Genomic DNA, 22,579 nt, shown 5'->3' with positions numbered 1-22,579 from the left:
CTCATCAATTCTGATTAGAGAAAAGATGAAAATTTACCCCCACATTTTTGAGTCCTGACTTTCTTAGATTCCATCACAACCTTGCTGTTACCTGTCATTTCCTCCCCTGTGTTTCATTCAGGTAAATATCTGAACAGAGGAGAAATCTTTATTTAAGAAATCTTTATTAAACTAAAGTTTAATGAGGACAAGGGCAAAGATGCTTCTCTGAATTTAAATTCCATTCCCAAAAAAACTTTTGTCCTGCAATGTTATGCCCATAATAACAATGAAATACCAATAACAATTAAAACCTCTTTCTCCCACACGATTTTCTGCACCAAAATCATGGAACAGCATCAGGACAGGATTTGCCTGGAATGCTCATTGGAACTGGATCCTTGGCAGATTTCAAACGTGGCTAATTTATTCCTATTTCTTGTATTTATTACACTTCAAACCTGCCATCCCAGCTGGATTTTGAAAATGTCATGTGAAATAGTGTCAGAAGTCATCCAAAAGGTGAGATGACTTCTGACAATTCATGTTTTTCTCCCAGTACACTTTGGTACCTTGAAAAAAAAAAGAATAAAAGACAATGTTCTGACATGATTCATTCTGACCAGCCACGCTGGTTGGTGTTTATATCCTTCTTATCATCAAAACAATTAATGTTTTTTTATTATTTATTTGAGTTTTCAGTTTATATTGTCTGTCTGTTTCATAATCCCACTTTTCTTTTAAGATATGGGGCCATATTTTGACTCTCCTTCACAAATCCTTACAGGAAAACTCCAGGATGATTTCAGTTTGCTCTCTACCTAAAATGAAGTTCATACAACCCAGTGATTTGGGAATAATTTAAATACAGATTTCTGTCTCCAGGCTAATCCACGTTTTAAGCCATTATTAGGAATGCTAATTACAGCTCCTGATCCCAGTGAACACCAACACAAAGATGACATGAAATAATTTGGGTTTTTGGTTCTTCAGACCAAATCATTGATATTTTCTTCCCTGACTAATGCACTTTTGGAAACTTTTATTCCTGAATACTCAGCTTTTGTTTGTCCAGACTTGTGAAAAATTTATAGGAATAAATCTTTATCAGTGCTACCCTCAGCACCCTCTGCCAGAATTCCACATCAGGCTCCAGGGGGTTTTCCCTGACTCCTTCCTTTAGGATATTTTGATCTCTGACTTCTTCATTTCATCATTACCCAGCACCATCCTCTGAAGGTCAATATTTGAGTCTGACAGTCCTACACTAAGGAAAATATATAAATATTTATCTTTGAATTTAATTTTCCCCTCTATACTATATCTACCATTTTGAAGCAGCTGCTGAAGATAAATGAAAAATTATTTTATTAATTTTAATGGAGAACTTGCTTTTGCTTCCAGTATTTTTCAGTCTCTGAAGACCTATGCCTTTGAAATAATTAATTATGATAGAGGGTTTTATGCTGTAGTTAAATGTGACTCCACTAAACTTCTGAAAAAAGCACCCAAGACTAAATGAAATAATTAGACTTTTAGCTGCCTTGGAAATGATTCTCTAACCACAAATAATTACATGTTCTGGGGAATTATTTATTTCACACAACCAGTAATGTCTATTTACAACAGGGATGGTTGAATATTATTTGAGGTTTTTTTCTGCAAACATCAAAGCTAAGTGCAATGTACTGAGCTACACTTAGAGTGGATATATTGAATCTGAAAAAAGATTTTTTCAAATAACAATTTTCTGGAAAACATTAAAGGATGCTCAAGAGGTAAATAGCAAAACATTCCAGAGTAGGAATTTGGCATCCAGTAGCTGATACAAAACTAATGAGCATATAATCCAATTTTGCAGCTTTGTCATTGTCTCTGATGCATTGAAAGAAAACAAATAAGAAAGTGGAGTCATTAAACACACTGAGACAAATTCATTTTTGTAAGTTCTAAATGGCAAAGGAAACACATTAGAGGTGAACTTGGTTTTCCCCTTTTTCTTTGAAACGAAGCTAAGCTCAGCTAAAATGGATTTGAAATTGTAATAAAGACAGAAATGTTTTGCAGAGGGGATGGAAAACTGCTGTGGCTCAATTCAATATCACATTATAATTTGATTTCTAATTATTTCCCTTGAATTCTATGAGCTATATAATGAGGTATGGTCTTTGAAAATGCGTGATCTAACATCTCAATTTTCTGATACTACCAATTCAACCCGACTTACCCTTTTTTATTTCTCTGTTTTCTGAACTGAATGTTAAATTTTGGATGTAATCCAATATTGTGCTAAATTTATTACGCTAATTTCATGAAGAGATCTTATCTCTCCTAATCATTTACAAATTTGCATTAACAATATCAAAGACAACCAGGAAATTTAGTCAACCAGCTGTCATTATTTCCCAGTTGGGCTTGAAAATTTAAAAAAAATATGGTATAAAACTGAGAAAATGTTTTTTTTAAATAATCTTTAGCTAAAGTAGTGCTAAATATTGCAGCATTTTCAAGCTATGCTATACATTTATAGCAACAAACCATCATTATTTATTAAAAACAGATGAATAGAAAAATAAAGAATTTTCTAAGTAAGTGTCAGAAAAGTGTTTCAGTCCACATCAAAATCTGTATTTAAAGGTTGTAAGGAATGATGTTTCACAAAAAAAAAAAAAAGAGTTTTCTACAAGTGGGAAAGACAACAGAATTCTGGAGTGGGAGGAATATATTTATATTGTACATTTCTGTGAAAGGCAGAGAAATTAATTTGTCTCCCTTATTTGCATTCAGATTCTAAGGGCCATGTAATGTACAGGTTCCATCAGCTTTTTATTTGGAAATTTCTCCAGAATTATATGGTGCTCATTAAATTGTCTTCAGATTCATTACTACTGAGTCAAGTAAATTAATGGACAGAGAAAGAAGAGGTCACAAATAAAACCTGAAGATGTAATACCCAATATTTTACACCAAGAGGTATTTTAGCTATCAGCATCACAGGAAAGTGGGTTTTTTTTAGAATTTTGTTTGTGAGTGCTCAGGAAGCTGCATTTATCAGCCCAGTGCTGTGCAAACAATCCATCCACTCAAAACTGATGGGAGCAGACAAATCAGTAGCACCACTCACTACACACAGCTACAGTAAAATACAGTTTGTGTGCAGGTTTATGAATGAAAAGTTTTAGATACTTTTAGAAACTTTTTTTAGAGAAAAAGCTGGAACAAGGCACGGTAAGACCAGGATTGTGGGACTCATGATTTCAAAAATTTCTGTGCTGCCTTTTGCATGACAATCAACATAATCAGCATGTATAATCAGCATTTCTGAGGCTGTGCTGATCCCTCCTCTGCCCCTGGCAGGCTGTCCAGCACCAGCAGCTCTCTGGGGATGAGCAGCAATGGCTCTGATGAGTATTTCCAGTCCACGAACCACGCCGAGCAAACCTTCCGCAAAATGGAGAATTACCTGCAGCAGAAGCAGCTCTGTGACGTGCTCCTGATCGCTGGGGACCAAAAGATTCCAGCCCACAGGTACAGCTCCTGATGCCTGAACTTTCCAACAAACTCAACTCATCAATACCCTGGTTGGTTATAAATGAAGAGTTACTATAATCAGGACCCCAGCTGATGTGGAATAAAACCACGTGATCAGCCTTTCCTATCTATTATTTTAAACACAATGAAATTCAAATGCAAACCACTGGCACTGTCCACTCTCTCTTCTTGCTGCTGTTAAACTAGAGCAAGATCTGTGAAGTGCCTAGATAAGCACACTGGGAGAAAATTAGATTACTAATTAGTCTTTTAGCTTCACTGCAAGATTTGAGTCCCGTGCTAATCGTTTTTTGTTGTACACACAACTCTTAACATCAGCATGCTGTATTTTCTGCCTGGTATTGAGATGATGTGTTTTTTGTTGGTTTTTTTGCTGTCCTGCTGCCCTGCCTCCCCTCCAGGCTGGTTCTCAGTGCAGTTTCTGATTACTTTGCTGCGATGTTCACCAGCGACGTGCGGGAAGCCAAGCAGGAGGAGATCAAGATGGAAGGAGTGGAGCCCGAGGCTCTCAAGGCTCTGGTGCACTATGCCTACACAGGTAACCCTGCCACAGAGCTGCTCCCCTACTGGGGTCAGGGGTGGTCCCCCAAAATGCTTTATGGGGTTTGCAGGTATCAGGGCAAAAGTGGAAAAATAAAGGAAGAGCGGTACAATGATCATGACTATTATAGCACTTCAATAATAATGAAAGTACATGTGGGACAAAGTCCAAATACAGTGACCAAAGGGACAAGGAGGAGCCAGCAGTCAAAGATACAGATTAATGGATGTCCAGGGTATAAATATGGGGCAAGAGAGAGGGTGGAATTGAGGTTGGGGTCCCATGGGTATAGGGGAAAGTGGTGCAGAGGTGGAGTAAGGGAAGGTAAGCTGGGTGGAACATTGCATCAACTGAGGGAGAGCATTCCAGGACCTGGGAATGGTGATAATTAACTGGGAAATGAGGGTTAGCAATATGTATAAGGTATCAACAGAGGCAATCCTATACTTCTTTGGAACTTGTTATCTGGGGTCACCGCAATTTAAACAAATGCCTCCCAAGGTTTAGGTTTGGGTATAATTCTTCTTCAGTGATGGTTGCCTGACCTGGAATATTGGTCAGGTTGATTCCCGCATTCCCCACTGAAGTTCTGCTCATGGAATAATGATATATATTGTTTTGTTCATTAATACATGGATTTTCATGCTCTGGGTTGGAAGGGAGTTTAAAAAACAGCCATCTCCAACCCCGACACCTTCTGAGGTTACTCAGAGCCCCGTTTTGAGAAAGCTTTTTTCCCTAATCACAATTTTCTTTTTATTCTTTTTTACCATCCAAATTGGGTCTAAAGCTGGTAAAATTCCAATAAAAATGTCCCAATCTTTGTATTCAAAATCCACTAAATTCTGCAATTTAAAATATCTAAAAATATTTAAAAGATATTTAAAAATTCAAAATATTTAAATAATCCTTCATCAAGATAGGAAAATGAATTAATGAATTTGTGAGAATTTCAGAGAAAAACCAAAGAACAACAAACTTTTAAATAACGAAAATACACGGGAAAGGCAAACGACTTAAAAATCTTCTTTTTTCTTCCCTAAACGAAAACTGCCCAGGTATCCTGGAGTTGAAGGAAGACACCATAGAGAGTTTGCTGGCTGCTGCATGCCTCCTGCAGCTCTCCCAGGTCATCGAGGTGTGCTGCAATTTCCTCATGAAGCAGCTGCACCCTTCCAACTGCCTGGGGATCCGCTCCTTTGGGGATGCCCAGGGCTGCTCCGAGCTCCTCAAGGTGGCTCACACCTACACCATGGTAAGGGCAGCACCTGCCAGCTCTGCAGCCACAAATGCACACAGGAACACTCATTTCTGCTGCCCCCCATTTCACTGTTGTGCCTTGTAGGGAGGTGTCCTCAGGGATGTTGAATTTGAGTTATGAGTGGTGACTATTGCTGCCAAAAAATGTAATAGGGTCTTAACAGGGCTCGTGCCCAGAGACAAACAGAAATCCTTACTTTTGGTTCCACAGAAAGAAAATTCTCAAGCTGATTTTAAGGTGAGACATGCATAAAAAGAATCAAAATAAAAAATGTATTGGAAAGATTTGGAATGCTGGAAAGAAGCACGTCCCTGACTGGAACATAATCCTCCTCTGGCTCAAAGCAAGAAATGAATATTCAGAGCATGGGAAACAGAGAAGTGAGATAACTTGCTATGAAACCAAATTAAGGGATAAATATTCAGGGCAACACAATGTGTTATCACAGCTTAAAACACAAAAAGAATGGCAACTGCTACAGCTACACAGATATAAAAAGAACTACTTGTTAGGAGACCCTTGGCAGCTTTATGCTAGAAATATTAGTGGGGGATGTTTAGGGGCTTCATAATGCTGAGAACACTCCAGCAAGGGATTGTGCACTGCTCAAAGAGGTGAGAGGGCACTGCCTGTGCTCCCCCTCTGACAGCAATGAATGGTTTAGCAGCAATTACATCCCCTTTACATCTCATAGTTTGAAATTTCAGATAAAGGTTTGCTCAGCCTGTGTAAAATAGTGGTGTCCTTGCTGCTCCAAACCTTTTTATACTCATCCAAAATCAGGAAATCCCCCTCTACTGTTGCCTCTTTCCTCCCACGAGTGTGAGAACTTAAAATTGTTGTTCAGATTTCTGCAAAACTGAAATAACATCATATGGTAGGATTTATGATTTTGTGACAGTAAGAGATGTTGAGACAACAAACAACAAAGAGATTATGACAATAATTTTTGTTTATAATTTTTTAAACCATTGGAATCCTCCAGTCTTTCCCAGGAGTTAAACCTTTATTATTTTTTTAAACCATGTGTCAGAGATTTGAGAGTTGAATCATTAAAAACTTCCTAAAATGAAGGATCATGATTACTCTATGACACTCAGCAGCACTGGGCATAAGTTTTATTCTATTTTCCTTGAAAACAACTTCTACCACCTCTAGAATCACCTCCTGATTTTGCATGAAACAGACTGAAAATGCTGCCATGCAACAGGACCTGGGCCATAAATTCACTCACCACATTTGCTGCTGACAGCTTAGAAAGAGAAGAGGAAGCCTGCACCTCTGAAATGAAATTCTGTTCCAAACCCTTGCAGTGATGTTACAAAAAACCTTTGGAGAGCAGGAATGCATAAACACAGAAAAATTGTGGAGGGGATAAGTAAAACATTCAGGTTTGTTTCATGTTGGTGAAAATATGTAACTCAGGGGAAAGACCAGAAAGTTGTTCTGTAAATGCAGAGCCCATTACATTTTCAGATGTGCCGTAAACACCAGATCCATTCAATAAAACCAGACACAATGGGGACCTTCCCTTCAACATTTTGGCCACTGAGGCAGGGTATTAACAGTTTCCTGCCTGGTGTCTTTTCGTGCAGATAGAGCTCCTTCTGATAAACAACTTGTGCTATATTTGTAACTAGAAGTGGACTTGCCTTCCTGTCCCTGCTCTCTGACTGTCACAAATATTAAAGCAGGATATGCAAAACAGACCAAAGCTGACATCTCCTTTAATCACTGATACTTCTGTATTTGCATCCTGCCTGCACTTGAAAACAGCTACAGAAAGTGAAGAAACTGATGAAAACAAACAATAAAATATCAGTTACTAAAGTTTCTTCAACTGCCCTATTTCAATCTGGTTCCTAAAGAAGATATATTAATTCTAGGTACAGAAATGAAAATTCTGTTTCAAATGGTCATGGATCCTTGCAAGCATCTATTTACAAGTAACAAAACTCCCTCTCTCTCTTCACCAAATTTCTTTTTTCCTTTGGAATTTGATAGTGAAAGAGATAACATATATATTGATATCATCTATATTGATATCAACCCTGATATTGTTGTAACTCAATTGTACAATATTTTTTAAAATGAAAAATAATTCTATTAATGACTTTAGGTGTTTAATCCACGTGGTCACTTCTGGAGTTGGGGAGTTTTATCACAGCAGTAGCTAAAAGACTGAGAACCCTTCACTGGGATTTGTCCAAATTTCTATTGCCCAAATACAAATTGCTGTTATAAAAGTGAGCTGAATTTCCTTTGCTGTATTTTCCTGCCCTAAGAGCAGAGTCCTACAGCCAACAGCTGGCACAGCTCATTGTGAAAGGATTGGAAGTTTTGGGTGTAATTGGCTCAAAACCTTTGAATCTGCAGCAGAAGGGACGCATTTTATTTGAATGCCCACTTGGCATTTCTAAAATTCACGTTATATCTTCAAATGGTATTTCTATCCATGCTAGGATCACACTGATGAACAGAAGTGCCAGTGGCAAATCCCTAAACCAGGACAGGCTGACAAAGACATCAGCAGCATGGTGGTGTGCAGATGAGCATCACCCTCAGTTCTGAAAGAGCAGAAAAAAGCAACCAAAACCTCCCTTAAATGGTAGAAGGCCATCCAGTGATCTCTAGAATACTCACAGCATTGTGGAACTGAACAGGAATGAAACATTCACAAAGCCTACATTACCTAAGAAAAAGCTATTTCTACCTGTGAAATCCACCAGTGCATTGAAATCTCCTTTCATTTTTAGGAGCACTTCATAGAAGTAATAAAAAACCAGGAATTTCTTTTGCTCCCAGCTAATGAAATTGCCAAGCTCTTGTCTAGTGACGACATCAACGTGCCAGATGAAGAGGCAATTTTCCAGGCCCTGATGATGTGGGTGAGGCACGACCTCCAGAACAGACAGAGGGACCTGGGGATGCTGCTGTCCTACATCAGACTGCCCCTGCTGCCACCCCAGGTAGGCTTGGCAGGGCCAGCAGCAGCTCTGCCAGCTGAGGTGCTTGCCTTGAGCATCCTGCAGCCAGAGAGGAGAGTTGTGTGTAAAGGTTCTGATTTTGCAGAATTATTGGTATTTTTTCAGCCTTTAAAATTTTTTTTTTAATGATATAGGGTATATCTTCATTGTTTTTAAACACAGATGAAAATAAATGCCCCAGTGCCAGTGCAATTACCAGGCTCAGAATTACCTCTAAAAAATGTCAGTCTATTCCAAAAGCCAGAGCTCCTTTGTTGGGTTGCAATGGTTCTCCTCCAATAGCCCAGCAATTTAGATACCATGCAAAGATATTTCTTTAGATTTACCAAACTGCAGGACAGACAAATCACAATGCTTCTTTCTTTATTGCCATGAAAAGCAGATAAATATAAAAGGGCCTAAATTATTGCTGACAGTTCTGAGCAGAGACATTACTTGTCCCTTAATTCTGAAAGATACAATTCATCCATCAATTTCCAGAGCTGGACATCCTGTTTCATGGACAGGTGACACTGCTGTGTCTGTGTCATAGAGGAAATTTATATCTCCTCAGAAATTGATATAGAATATCAGCACTGTCAGTCAGGACACTTTATGAATCTACATGACTGATATTGCAAATATTCTATATACACTTAACTTGAAATACATTTAACATCTTGTAATATTCATAGAGATGTTCAGTACTCTCTATTAGATTTACCTATATCAGAAAGAATTTTGATCTCAGAGGGTGCAGTACTACAAATTATTGATTTGAACCTCTTTTTAAAAGCTAAAAGAAAGAGGTATGAAAAAATTAACCAAAACCACCACACTCATAGACCTTTCCCTCCACCTTTCTATAGTTTTGCTTGCATTAAAGCAGAGACCCCATCAAATCACAAGAGAGTGGCGAGCTCAAAGAGTGTTTGCGGCTACAAATATTCAATTATTCAAATACATGCAATTTTAATGAATTACCTATATATCAAGATGGTTTTTTCCCCCCATTTCTTAGCTGCTGGCTGATCTAGAAAACAGCCCAATGTTTGCAGATGACCTGGAGTGTCAGAAGCTCCTGATGGAGGCCATGAAGTATCACCTGCTGCCAGAGAGACGCTCCATGATGCAGAGCCCTCGAACCAAGCCCAGGAAATCCACTGTGGGGGCCCTCTATGCTGTGGGAGGCATGGATGCCACCAAAGGTGAGCCCACAAGTTAATTTGATTGGATTAATTAACTGTATTACAGACGCCCAGGGAGTATATGACATTTATTTCAATATTTCCCATAGGAAAATATCAATTTAGGGGTAAAAAGGGAGAAAAAGCAAAGCAGAGAGCAGAATGTCAGTTCTGTCTTCTTGCAAGAATCATATTTGGGAATAATACATTTATATTTAGGTGCAGATTCATATGGTGATTTTTAAAATTAAACTTGGTGTGGATTTTTGAGAAAAATAGTTGAATTTACAAATCAGAAGAAAAAGTAAATATTCAAACTGTTTCCAGATTTGTTTAATATTGAACCTTGTGGTCCATATTCTGACAAAGGAAGAAAGCTAGGATTTCAAAGAAGCAGAAAAATAAAACCAAAAAGCATCACTGAGCTACAGAAAACTCTTACCTAATGCTCAAAGTCCTTATTATAACATTTCAGGTGGAAAGATTTGTATTTTTTCATGAAAGCAGCTTTTTTTTTGTCAGGATTTCATACACAGGCTTTTTTTTTTTTTTTTTCAGCTTTGTAGTCAAAAGTTAATTATTACAAACATATTCCAGTTTCTGTGATTTGATTTCCACAACTGCAATCAGGTTACAGCTTTAAGCATTGCACTATTCTATTTAGGAGGCAGAATATTAAATCATTTTCTCCAGGAACCTCAACTTCAAACCCACAGCTTGGAGCCAGAGAACTCTAATTAGTTTAAAGTCTAGTGACTTGCTGCACAGAATTACTTTTAGCTGTGTGGGTTCACTTTTAATAGAATCACAAAGAAGATAATCCATTTCATGGTTTCCAAAAAGCTGCTGACTGCTGATTTTTCCCTGTATGAGAGACCTTGCAGAGCTGCCTCCCTATCTCTGTGCAATCAAATCAAACAGAACACACGTTCTGCACCAGCACAACATGAAAACACTCATTCCTAGGACAATTTAGCAAATTGGAGTTAATCTGTTGCAATTAAGTAGATTCATTAGTGATACTGTGATATATATAGTGATATACATATTAGTGATACTGTGATATATATATATATATATTAGTGATATGATTTATGAATTATATCAGACAACCAGGTGATCTTTAAGCAATCTTCCCCTAAAATAAGAATACAATTTTCCAATAATTTCTTCTAGTAAAGGTTAAGCAAAGAAAGGGCTGTTTCAGCCAACATCTGCATTTCCTGTTGGTGCCTCTCTTAGATCTCACCTTGGAGTGAAGCCAATTGTTTGAACTTTTGCCTTTTGATGGGTAAGAAGAGCAGCACTTCTGCTCCTCCCTGCTGTCCTCCACAGCTCTGAGTCAGATCTGGAGCCTGGGCTGGGTTGGGAGATAAAGAAACAGCAGAAAGAGTCCAGGATGCTCAGGAGGAGCAGCTCTGGGTGGGATATCTCACCTCTGGCAGTAACACACTGCCTGTGATAAAGGTAGGCACCAGGCAATGCCAGGTTTGCCTTTGTGCTTATCTCAGGTGGAATATGAAGACACATCTCAAATCCCAATGATCAAAAGAAGATCAAAGAAGTGCTTTTGGGCTGGAATTTTGAAAAATGGGAATGTGCCTAAACCACGTTCAATTTTGTGACTTTCAAATCTTCCAGCCTCTGTAAAAATCACAGCCCACAGGGTATGTCTGAACACACTTAAACCTGACTGCATTTTCCCTGTGTTTTAGTTAGTGTGAGAGATTTCCTTTGAAGTGGAGAACTTTGGGGCACACACGTATTAGCATAGAATAAATGAGAAAGAATCAAAGCAAAGAGCAGCAAACAGAATAACAAGATGGAAAGAGCAGGCAAAGAAACCCAGCTGCTCTGAATAAAGAGGAGAAAGTAGAATTTCTGTCTTTAATTGCAGATAGAGATGGTATTTCTTTCCCAACCTATGCATGTGGAAAAATATATGGATAAAAGATAGCATGAGATAAACTCTTATTTCACTGAATTTCTGGAGCACATCAGGTGATCTCTAACAGATCTCTAAACAAATCCTATCTTTCTCTTCTGCTTTATTGCATGGTTGCTTTTCTGTTGTGAAAAAGAATTTCTTAGCCACAAACTGCCTGTTGTTATCTTCAAAACACCACTTGTCTGGTCTCAAATCCCAGTCAGGGAATGAGAAATCAGCTCTGTTTTCCTCATCTGGTTGCATTTGACTGGGCTGAATTTGAGCTCCAGGGTGCACTGGCAATTCTTGGAGCTCAGTGAGCTGTGCCCTCGCTGTGCTGAGCAGCTCTCAGAGGAGCAATTATGGCTCCTGAGTGATGCTGGGAGCCAGTGCATGGAGAAGTGTCAGTGCTGGGCTGCACAGAGCTCCTGCCTTATGGAGGGCTTCACTCAAAACCTTACAGGAGGTCCAGTGACCTGGAGGAAATGGGAAATGTGGCTGATGTGTGACAGCAGCCAAGCAGCTACTGCAGGGAAGGTACCTGTGGGAGCCAGGTGTGCACTCACACACTGCCCTGCCTTCTGCCTGACTCCATCCTGAAAGGGAAAATACCCACAGGATTCCTGGAGATGCTTGTCCAGATCCTCAGACAGACACACAGAGTCTGGTTTCAATGTCACTAATGCTTTAGGCACAAACATGATTGAGGCACTGTATTTATAAGGAATTATAAAGAAACCCCCAAACAAACCCATAACCCCCCTACTCCCATGGTATTTAGATAACAGATTTAACTTACTTCCAAAATTTGCAGTGCTACAAAAATTGCCTCAATTTAATTCCCCATTTCTTGCCACCAGCCCATTCTCATAGATTTGCCAATCACGTGTGCAACTAATGCAGTTTCCTCACTAGGTTCACTGGTGTTCACAGCAAAACCTCACACACAACAAGCCAATATATGATATATAATATAATTCCACCCTGTTTTGAGCAGGCTGCTGGGTGCTGCTCCCTCCATGGCTGTCTCTGCTTCCCACAGGCACCACCACAATAGAGAAATACGACCTCAGGACCAACAGCTGGATCCAAATCGGGACCATGAACGGGCGGCGGCTGCAGTTTGGGGTGGCAGTGATTGACAATAAACTCTACATCGTGGGGGGCAGGGATGGCCTCAAAACCTCCAACATTGTGGAGTGCTTCAACCCTGTCACCAAGGCCTGGACAGTGATGCCCCCGATGTCAACGCACAGGCACGGACTGGGTAAGGGGGGCTCTGCCTCTGCAAACTCATCCCAGCACACTCAGGGGATTGATTGACCCAAGCACTGCTGAGAAAACTCCTGACAGAGTTCAGGAGAACACAGAGATATTGGTAGAAGGCATTTTTCAAAGAGAGATTTGCCTATTGGCATAATTTTATGATTTTTTTTAGTATTCACCTAATTAGTCCTGGTCTTCCAGAGTTAATTTTGCTCGTAGGAAATTCCAAAATATAAGCTAGAGGGAAAATATTCAGCTCTTCAGATAATTCAGTGGTCAAGGAATACAATTTGTATCTATGAATTGTATTTAAAATACAATAACAACCTTCTTATTTTTCTTTTTAATAAACTATGAATTAAGCCCAGAGGTATCAATCACCTCTGCAATTCACATCAGGGCATTGCCCACTCTGAAGAAAACAGTGTATGGAAATAAATATGACTTCACCAGTTCTAATGCTGTAATTACAAGAAGTTTTACAGAGCTCTGCCATAGCTTAGTATCTATGGGATTTTTTACTGCAAAATAATCCTTAATATTATTCACACTGAAGGAATAATATGAATATGAAATAGAATTTATTTCCAGAACTCTAAAAAATAAGGCTAAGTTAACAGATGAGTAGATTGTAACAGAGGGAATATGATGATTCCTGAACAATTTATATATCCCAGACCTTATGAAAAAGCTGGCTTTTCTTAAGTTACAGAAACAGGTATTGCTTGAAATCATCACTAAGTTCAAATGACATTTTAATTTTTGTGGTAATAGAGGAAGATTGATCCAGAATAATTTGACAAACCACTGTGGCCTGGGTTACCTTCTCCACTGCTTGGCAGAGAAAGAGTAGTGTAGGGCTCTTACCAGCTAGAGCACAAAATTTATGAAACCAAACACTAGGAGGTGGCAAAGAGAAGAAGAGCAAACAGATGAAATAATTTTCATTGAAATATTTATAATTCCTGACTGCAGGGCCATAATTTTCCCCTACTAGTAGGTCACAGCCACGAATTTGAGTGCCCAAAGTTTGGCTTCAATCTGTGCCTGGTTGGCAAAGCTGCCTCACAGTCAGCCCCTATTATCTTCAGGGAGATTCTGTGGAGAGTTGGTGCTTTTGAAGAAATCAGGCCAAGTATATTTAGGCCTGAAACACAGATTTAGAATACTTTTAAGCAGCAGGATTGAAACATTTCCCCTCACCTAACAAAGGGAGCAAAGAGCAGCAGCAGCTCCCAAAGGGAAGGCACCAAAGCCCTTCACTGGAGAATGGCCCAGGGTTTATCCACACAGAGCTTTGCAGGGACAGCCAAGCTGCCTCTCCTGTGCCTCAAGGACAGCAGAGAGGAGCCAGCCCTGATACAAAAAGCATTAAAATGTTGTGGTGCTGTAGTTGGAAAGGACAGCCAGCTACCCACCCGCCCAGGCTTCACGCTGGCAGCACTACAGAGCTTCAGCTGGCTCAGAATTAGGAGAGGTTATTGGTGTGGGCATATTTGTCATTGCCTGACTCAAGTTTTGCCTTTTTGTAGGAGAATAACATCATTTCCCAGTTAGGGGCTCAAATTTGTTTCAGAGCAAGGTCGCCAGAAGTGAAAGAGATAAAAGTCCAAGAAGAGAACATCAGAACTAAAGCAGCTTTCCCCTAATCTTCTGGCAAAAGATAATGGTTATTTAGCAGAACACTGCATGTGAAGTGCTTGTTTATCTTTATTTATTCCAAATGAAAAGGCAGCTTTCAGATCCCTTAATACCCACCGAAATCGCTTATCTGCACACGGAGAACTCACGGCGGGCACGAATGATCCGCCAGCCACTGAAACCAAGAGATCATTTGTGCCTGATTCTGTCTCCCAGGAGTGGCAATGCTGGAAGGACCCATGTATGCAGTTGGTGGCCACGACGGGTGGAGCTACCTGAACACGGTGGAGCGCTGGGACCCGCAGGCGCGGCAGTGGAATTACGTGGCCAGCATGTCCACGCCGCGCAGCACCGTCGGGGTGGCCGCCCTCAACAGCAAGTATGGCACCCCCAAAGCCTCTCTGGGCTTTCAGCTGCTGCCTTCCGTGCAAATGGAGCTGCTGGGGTGGTGTTTGCAGGGTTATGGTGTTGGTGGGAACAAAGAGGAAGTCTAGGTGGGAGAGTCCAGCATCGCGGTGGATGGTTTATCTGGGACAAACTCAGGAGCCCTGCATAGGCTGGCTGTCACAAGTTAAGTTTTATTGTGAGGGTGTGAGAAGTCCTTCTAAGGGCTGCTATCCACAGCCAGGAGCAGGATGGGGAGAGGGTAAGGGGTAAAGGAGAGAGAAGAGCAAGAGAGAGAAGCAAGAGAGAGGAGGGTGAGGAGTAAGAACAAAGAGGGTAAGAGAAAGAAGGGAGAGGGGAAAGAAAGAGAGAGAGAGATCTCCCATTTACAATACAATAAACCTTCTATGATGAATATTCTAATTTCCACTAACCAATCTAATACAAGATACAAATTCTATAGCATTTACATACAGCCTATAAGAATCCTTACATCACCATAGTGTGTTATATTTTAAACTCTAAAAACTACTCTTTGGACTCTAACAAGATCTTCTCTTGACCTTTGGACCCGCTTCCAGGAGGAATCATCAAGAGGGGATTATTTTCAGCCAGCTATCCTATCCTATTGTCCTCTAGTTATTTAGTAACTGAGGCTTGGTGTCTCAAAAGTGGCTTTCATCTCCACCTTGCTCTCAGAATCTATGCATTCATATTTTTAAGGTTTCACCATTTCATCCTCTCCAACATCTAACGTGCAGAAATAAGAAAGGAAAGCTTTTCCTCTGCTGTGTGGTAAATGGGTTTCAAACTTGCAGACAGGTTTGAAACACATTTCAGCCCTTTTTAAATTACAGCAATATGAAAATGTTATTACATGCACATCAGAATTTTACCTAGGATATAACATATGGGGATAGAAAATCAGCTACTTAAAAATATATTCCAAGTTTATGTTTACACTTTAAAATCGTTGTGTCTAAATTGACTTAATCTGTATGGAAAGGAAGTCTTTCCTTTGTCATACAAATTCACAGCCAATTTTTAAAATGTTGAAGGTACTTGATGTGTTTAATGGAAAGAAGATGAGTTTATTAATTAGGTAAGGAATAAACAGCCTCTTATAAATCTTATCCTATCCAGATATGCTCCACCTTCCATCTCTTGCCTAAATCTACAAAATCAAGTGTTAATGTATTTAAACATTCTGCTAAGATGCTAAGGCCACTCAAACCTTTTCACATGGTAGAAAACAACTATGTGGATCTTACAACAGCCTTGTAAAAGGCCTCAGGTTATGGAGAATATGGTTTGAGCCAACATTTCTTGTTCAAACCTGTGGCAAACTCTTAGCAATTTGTAGGGGCTGGAAACACTCAGTTACAGACCTGCACTTTGCCACTGGCTTCCCTGATCACTTTGCAAATTCCTGAGAAAGAGCAGGATAAAAAGCAGGAGCAAAGATGTCAGCAAAGGGATGTTAGTAAATGCAAGCTGGGGGTTTGCCTTCATACAAGGCAGGATTCAAATGGTAGCTCACAGGTCCAAGAGAGGCAGAAGTGCCTCTCCAGGGCCCTGCTGTAGCTCAGAGGAAATGCTCTCAGCAGAAACCCCACCAGAAACTCCTGCTGGTGCCTTCCACAGCAACAAGATGCAGGAAACCACTTTGTCAGAGAGGAAATCAGCCCGATCCTGACTCTGCTCTCAATCATTGCCCATACACACTGTCTCCAGCAGGGCTTAAATCATGTCTGTTATTCTGCTGAGGTAATTTCTGGCTTACCAGGAGATCAAATGTCCATCACTCAGTGCCACTGCTGGGGTCCAACCAAGAGAATGCTTCTCCTTTTCCTGTTTCCCTAAATCACACCATATTTTTTCCTGTTCAGCCCCACCAGAAAAGCCTTTACATATCTGTGGAGCAACAATTTTGGACCAATAAATGGTCCATTGAAAACATCAGTCAATAATGCTATATTTGGGCTTTTCCTTAGAGAATGGGAAACACCACTGTGTTTGTAGACATATTATGGAAAACAAAGGATCCCAACCAATCCCTTTGTATAAACAGAGATTTCCTTGCCCTGTGAAAGCTGTGTAAACAAGCAGGCTGTATCAGCGGCATGATGTGAAAAGATATTAAATCAAAGCCTCAAGTTTTGTATGGATCAAACAACAAACTGCACAACCAAAGTCAATTTTATCAAGTGAGCAAAATTAGGAGAGAGAGAGATGGGGATTTTTTATTATTCTAATGGTGGTCAAGAATCTTCTAGGTAAAATATGCACCAGAGAAATCTGAAAGGTTTTAAAGTCTTTGGGATAAAACAGGCACTTCTAAAGGAAAATTCAGCTGATCCAGTTTACTTGATTTACTCTGGACATGTCCATGTGTTCCCTAGGTGCCTAATAAGCTTCACAAAATAAATTCAATTTCATGGCAGAAAACAGTAACAAGGGTCTGAAAGGGAGTGGAAAAAGGAGCACACTCAACACCTGAACAGATTTTCTGTTACATTCCATCCTAGTCCAGCAGCATCCAAATTAGCTTGAGACCAGAAAGAAGTTCAGACTTTGTAAAATTCACTGACAAAAAGCCACAACCCCTGAGGTTTTTTAACGGTGATTGCCACAATTCATTCCTAAAAGTTGCCCCAATGTTTTTTGACATGGTTTACCAAAATTTATCCCTAAAAATTACCCCAACATCAGCTATTTAAATCTGCAGTTGTTTGCTAAGTCTATTTGGGCTGAAGAGACAAGATGACACAAGGTGATACCTTCTGTTCAGCAGATTTTCTTAAATACAGACTCAGAGGAAAACATATTTAATATATGTTTTATATATGCTTTTGATATCCATTCAAGTCATTAAAGTTAACTGCCCAGGAAGAACTTTTAAAGTGGTAAAATGTCAAATATTCTGCAACCCTGTCCCAGGGAATGCTGCCATATATTTCAAATGCAGCATCTTTCAATTCAACTCTTTCTATTGCTCACATTTAGAGACCTGTTACGAATTTTTAAGGTTAATTTTCACACGTGGCTGCTTGAACATTTCCACATTTCATACAGCACACAAAAGCCTTTGAGCAAAGGCAGTTCCAGAGCAGAGCAAATAAACGGGAGCAATGACAATTTTAAAGTGAACTCAGCCAGATAAAACCCTTATTATTGGGAGAATAAAGACTGAAATGGTTCGCCTGCTTGTGGGTTGTCATCCCAGGCTGTACGCAGTCGGAGGCAGAGATGGGAGCTCCTGCCTGAAGTCCATGGAGTGTTTTGACCCTCACACAAACAAGTGGAGTTTGTGTGCCTCCATGTCCAAGAGGAGGGGAGGAGTTGGTGTGGCCACCTACAACGGGCTGCTGTACGCCGTGGGAGGGCACGATGCCCCAGCCTCCAACCACTGCTCCCGCCTGTCCGACTGCGTCGAGAGGTGACACATCCCTTCCTTATTTTACTTTTATTTTTCCTTTCTGTTTACATTCCAGAAAGAAATTATAGGATAAATTCTCTTCACAGTCGGAATGTTGTGTTTGCAAAACTCATTCCGACTTTTTAACGCAGTATTTTGAGCAGGAATAACTGATTTTCAATGTTTTCGTGGTAAGGAATTAAAACTCATAGCAAACTCTTCCCTTCTGCCATGAGACAGGTAAAAGTAACTGAAGTGCTGGGACAAATCCAGCATGTGACCTTTCTGTTTCTCAAGTGGCAGAATTCAGGTTTAGCCTGCTTGTGCCATGTACTGTAGGAATGAAATACTTCTCAGTTGTTCTTCCAATAATTTGACTGATACTGATAAAACAGTATAAGAAATATCACAAAGTCTTGTGATCCAGGGAAAAGAAAGGAAAACTGAGCGGGTGTTAAACCCTGCTGTGAGCAACAAGGGCAAAGATCTATTCTCAGTTAGATGGGGCAAAGCAGGAACTGCCTGGAATTCACTGCAATTTGTATTGGAATAGATCAGAAGTAAAACCAATATTAATGTAAGATGCTGCCACACATTCCATGTGAGAAACTTAGAGTTACTACACAAGATATTTAACTTATTTTATAGTAAACTTCTCTGAAAACATTAATTCTGATAATAAACAGAAAATTAAAAGCTTTATGGAGGAAGAAAATAAGAATATATTGAAATTAACTTTGCTGAGTCAAATTGTGGCCATGCTATCATTCCCTCAGGTCCCATTTGTGTTTAAAATGTGTTGATGGCTTAATGTAATTGAAATGAAGAGACTGTAATCACAAAGTGAAAACAGGAGCATTTTCCATGTGCTTGAAGGCCCCTCTAGTGGCTAAATCAAAAATTTAATCACATCAAAGTTGTAACCCAAACACCAACACAGGAGAAAACAAACACACAGAATATCAGCAATTTATATTTCAAATGTGCCTCCAGCATGCCTTTTTCTGAATTTGATCCCCAACTTTCCTAGGTGTGACCCCAAAACAGATCCCTGGACCACGGTGGTCCCTCTAGTGGGTGAATCAAAAACTGAATCATATCTCAGTTCTACTGAGTGTAACCCAAACAGCAACACAGGAGAGAACAAGCAAATATCAGCAATTTAAATTTTAAACGTGACTCTCACATGCTTTTTTCTGAATTTGATACCCACCTTTCCTAGTATGACCCCAAAAGAGATCCCTAGACCACAGTGGCCCCTTTAGTGGGTCAATCAAAAATTGAATCACATTTCAATTCTACTCATTCCTTATGTAACCCAAACAGCAATACATGAGAAAACAAGCAAATATCAGCAATTTAAATTTTAAATGTGACTGTCACATGCCTTTTTTTGAATGTGATGCCCACCTTTCCTAGGTATGACCCCAAAACTGATCCCTAGACTGCAGTGGCCCCTTTAGTGAGTGAATCAAAAATGGAATCACATCTCAGTTCTACTGAGTGTAACCCAAACAGCAACACAGGACAGAACAAGCAAATATCAACACTTTAAATTTTAAACGTGACTTTCACATGCCTTTTTCCTGAATGTGATGCCCACCTTTCCTAGGTATGACCCCAAAACAGATGCCTGGACCACGGTGGTCCCTCTGATGGGTGAATAAAAAACGGAATCACATCTCAGTTCTGCTGAGCGTAACCCAAACAGCAACAGGAGAGAACAAACAAATATCAACAATTTAAATTTAAAATGTGCCTCCAGCATGCCTTTTCCTGAATGTGATGCCCAACTTTCCTAGGTATGACCCCAAAACAGATGCCTGGACCACGGTGGCCCCGCTGAGCGTGCCCCGGGACGCGGTCGGGATCTGTCCCTTGGGGGACCGGCTCTACGCCGTGGGGGGCTACGATGGGCACTCCTACCTGGACACTGTGGAGTCCTACGATGCTCAGAACAACGAGTGGACAGAGGTAAAGGGAGCACAGGGGATGCCTCACAAGGGATAGGGCTCTTGTGGCAGCTGGGAATGATTCTGTACAAATGGCTGTAAAATTATCGCCGGTTTGGCGGATAGCGACACGTCGGGATGCAACGATGCTTGGGTAAAATATCAGTGACCTCTCCTGAAAAATAACCACCTAAAACTCTTCAGTCTGGGGGTGGGGGAAATGCATGGGCAAGCAAACCAGATTGCACAAATCACTTTGGGTTTTAAGTGCTTAAATTCGCTGTTGAATTGTTGATTCAATTGTCAGCAATGCCCTCTTCTGGAGGAACCCTCAAACTTTCATCTTTATGCCTCTCCCCACTGACAGCAATGGAAATACCTGCACTGCCAAGATCCTTTTGCAGCCACACAATCTGTGGTTTTGGAACATTGAAAGCTTTTTGAATATGTCAAGGGAACAACAGGCTACACCCTTGTAACCCAGGGGCTACTGAATTTTGCAAAAAAGCTCAGTCTGTGTTTTCATACCTTAGTTAAATCTATTTTTTTTAGAATTACATCAGTTTGAATAAACAAATTGCTTTCCTATTAGTATGAAAGTATATATGTCCTATCCATAGGATACTACTAAAAATGTTTCCTCTTTTTCCTTTTCCTTTTTCCTTTTCTAGGAAGTTCCTGTTAACATTGGCAGGGCTGGAGCATGTGTTGTTGTTGTGAAGTTGCCCTGAGGACTGTAAATTATCATGAAACTGAACTAAGGGGAGCTCAGAAGCCAAGAATCATTTCCAGACTGCACACACCTCAAAGCCCTCCCTTACAGACAATATTTATCCCTGAGCCATCACACCACTGCAGCACAGAAGTGTCTTCCTGCATCTCCAAAATCAGAAAACTTTGAAAAAGTGAATTACTTTATTATGCCTAATACATAAAATCCAGTGAAATGGTTTAAATGTTTGAATGGTTCAGGTTTGTTACAAAAGTGTATCTGTTATTTATAAAATGCAGCAATGAGAGATGTGTGCAAGATTTCAAAATCTTTCTTCCTTTCTATGTAGTCAGGAATGCTAAAGTTTATAAAAAAACTTTTAAACATTTTAAAATTAAAATGAAACACCTCCAACAGGGAACTGCACAAAAAAAAAATATTTGCTCTTAAATATTACTGTCAGCAAAACATTCTCTGCAGAAGCAACTTAATTTCTATATTCAGAAATTAAACTCCTAAATTAACTCTAAAATCAAATCAGAGAAGGAATTTGTTTATTTGCCATCCAGCACTTCTAGACTGTGGCAGAATATCCATTTTTAGCAGTGTATTAAAATGAAAAATGCAAGTTAAGTTGATGGGGGGTTAAGGTAACTTTATGCTATTGTGTGCCAGCAGAAAGAAATCTTTGTCAAAACATAATGCAAATATAATTTGCAATCATTTTTGGTGGATAGAAATGTGATATTTCAATGCTGCTCTGTGTGTCAGGTTATTCCTGGGTTTCTCTTTGCTCACTAACCATCTGTCAGTAAGTGTTAAACTAATCTGACTATTCTTGGGATAATAACCATGCATTAAATTTTAAAACAATCACATAATTGCATTCCTTGAATATAACTTACAAAATGAAATGCTTATATCATATTGATATGACAATCTTTGACCTCAGCTGAAGATTACCAGCTTTCTCTCATGTACAGTATAAAAATGGTGAGGAATAAACCACACCCACTGTGTACCATTAGATACCATTTCTGTAAACATGTTTATGTTCTACCTGGAATTAGTGGAGTGATAAGAATCAAGAACAAACAGGAAAAGGATCACCTGAAAACAGCACATAGTATTCCACATGCATGATATTTTCTTTTTGTGTGCCAATTTCTACTGTTTTGCTTTAATTTCATTTTTTATAATTTCAAATGCTGAAAGTGTATTCTAGAAAAAAGAATGTATGTAAGATATTCCATGCTGTAAAGCACAATATTTGCTCAGTATCCACCTCAGTGTTTGTTATATTGTTGTTCTGTCAGTATCAGAAAATTCAGGACAGAGAAAAAAGTCTCTGAATGTGTAGGCCAACTTTCCTGATAGAATACTGTGGTTTCAGATTTTAGTAACATGCTATTTTAAAACAAATTTATAGTATTAAACTTATTGAATGCCTCTAAAGAAAAAAAATCTCATAAGCATATTTATAAAAAGAAGACATTTTTAACTTTAAAAATCAATTATGTTTATATATAGCATGCTACATTCAAAATAAACTTTACTTTCTCTGCTAAGAAAATCTGGACTATATTTTAACAACTTGGTGGTTTTTATTTTACACCCTTTCAAAACTAGAAGACACAGAAACATCAGTCTCATTTTTGTACTCTAAAATAACAAAAGATGCACAAAACCCTCCCTGCCTAGCAAATGGAGAACAAACCCTAAACCAGAGGAAGGAAATATTTTAATTTCCCAGCAAATCGAGAATCTGAAGCAAACACAAAGGCCAAGCACAG

General features: G+C 39.5%; 1 protein-coding gene across 5 annotated transcripts in view; it reads left to right on the top strand.

The window, feature by feature from the left end:
- KLHL4 (kelch like family member 4) overlaps positions 1-22,352 on the top strand; it is a 70,735-nt gene extending 48,383 nt beyond the window's left edge. For 3 of the 5 annotated variants that reach the window (XM_079319223.1, XM_079319219.1, XM_079319222.1), the window contains exons 2-11: positions 3,337-3,507; positions 3,933-4,069; positions 5,131-5,327; positions 8,090-8,302; positions 9,321-9,507; positions 12,456-12,680; positions 14,537-14,699; positions 17,931-18,143; positions 19,925-20,096; positions 20,746-22,352. In XM_079319223.1, the coding sequence (XP_079175349.1) occupies positions 3,365-3,507; positions 3,933-4,069; positions 5,131-5,327; positions 8,090-8,302; positions 9,321-9,507; positions 12,456-12,680; positions 14,537-14,699; positions 17,931-18,143; positions 19,925-20,096; positions 20,746-20,805 (1,710 nt within the window). In that variant the 5' untranslated portion in view covers positions 3,337-3,364 and the 3' untranslated portion in view covers positions 20,806-22,352. Of the gene's footprint in view, positions 1-3,336; positions 3,508-3,932; positions 4,070-5,130; positions 5,328-8,089; positions 8,303-9,320; positions 9,508-12,455; positions 12,681-14,536; positions 14,700-17,930; positions 18,144-19,541; positions 19,584-19,924; positions 20,097-20,745 lie in introns of those variants that run through there. The other 2 variants (XM_079319221.1, XM_079319220.1) reach the window with 2 other exon arrangements.
- Positions 22,353-22,579: the final 227 nt, after the last annotated feature.

The sequence above is a fragment of the Erithacus rubecula genome (assembly GCF_903797595.1).
Source record: "Erithacus rubecula genome assembly, chromosome: 15".
In the NCBI taxonomy this organism is placed as follows: domain Eukaryota; kingdom Metazoa; phylum Chordata; class Aves; order Passeriformes; family Muscicapidae; genus Erithacus; species Erithacus rubecula.
This window is presented reverse-complemented; position numbering and strand designations above follow the sequence as displayed.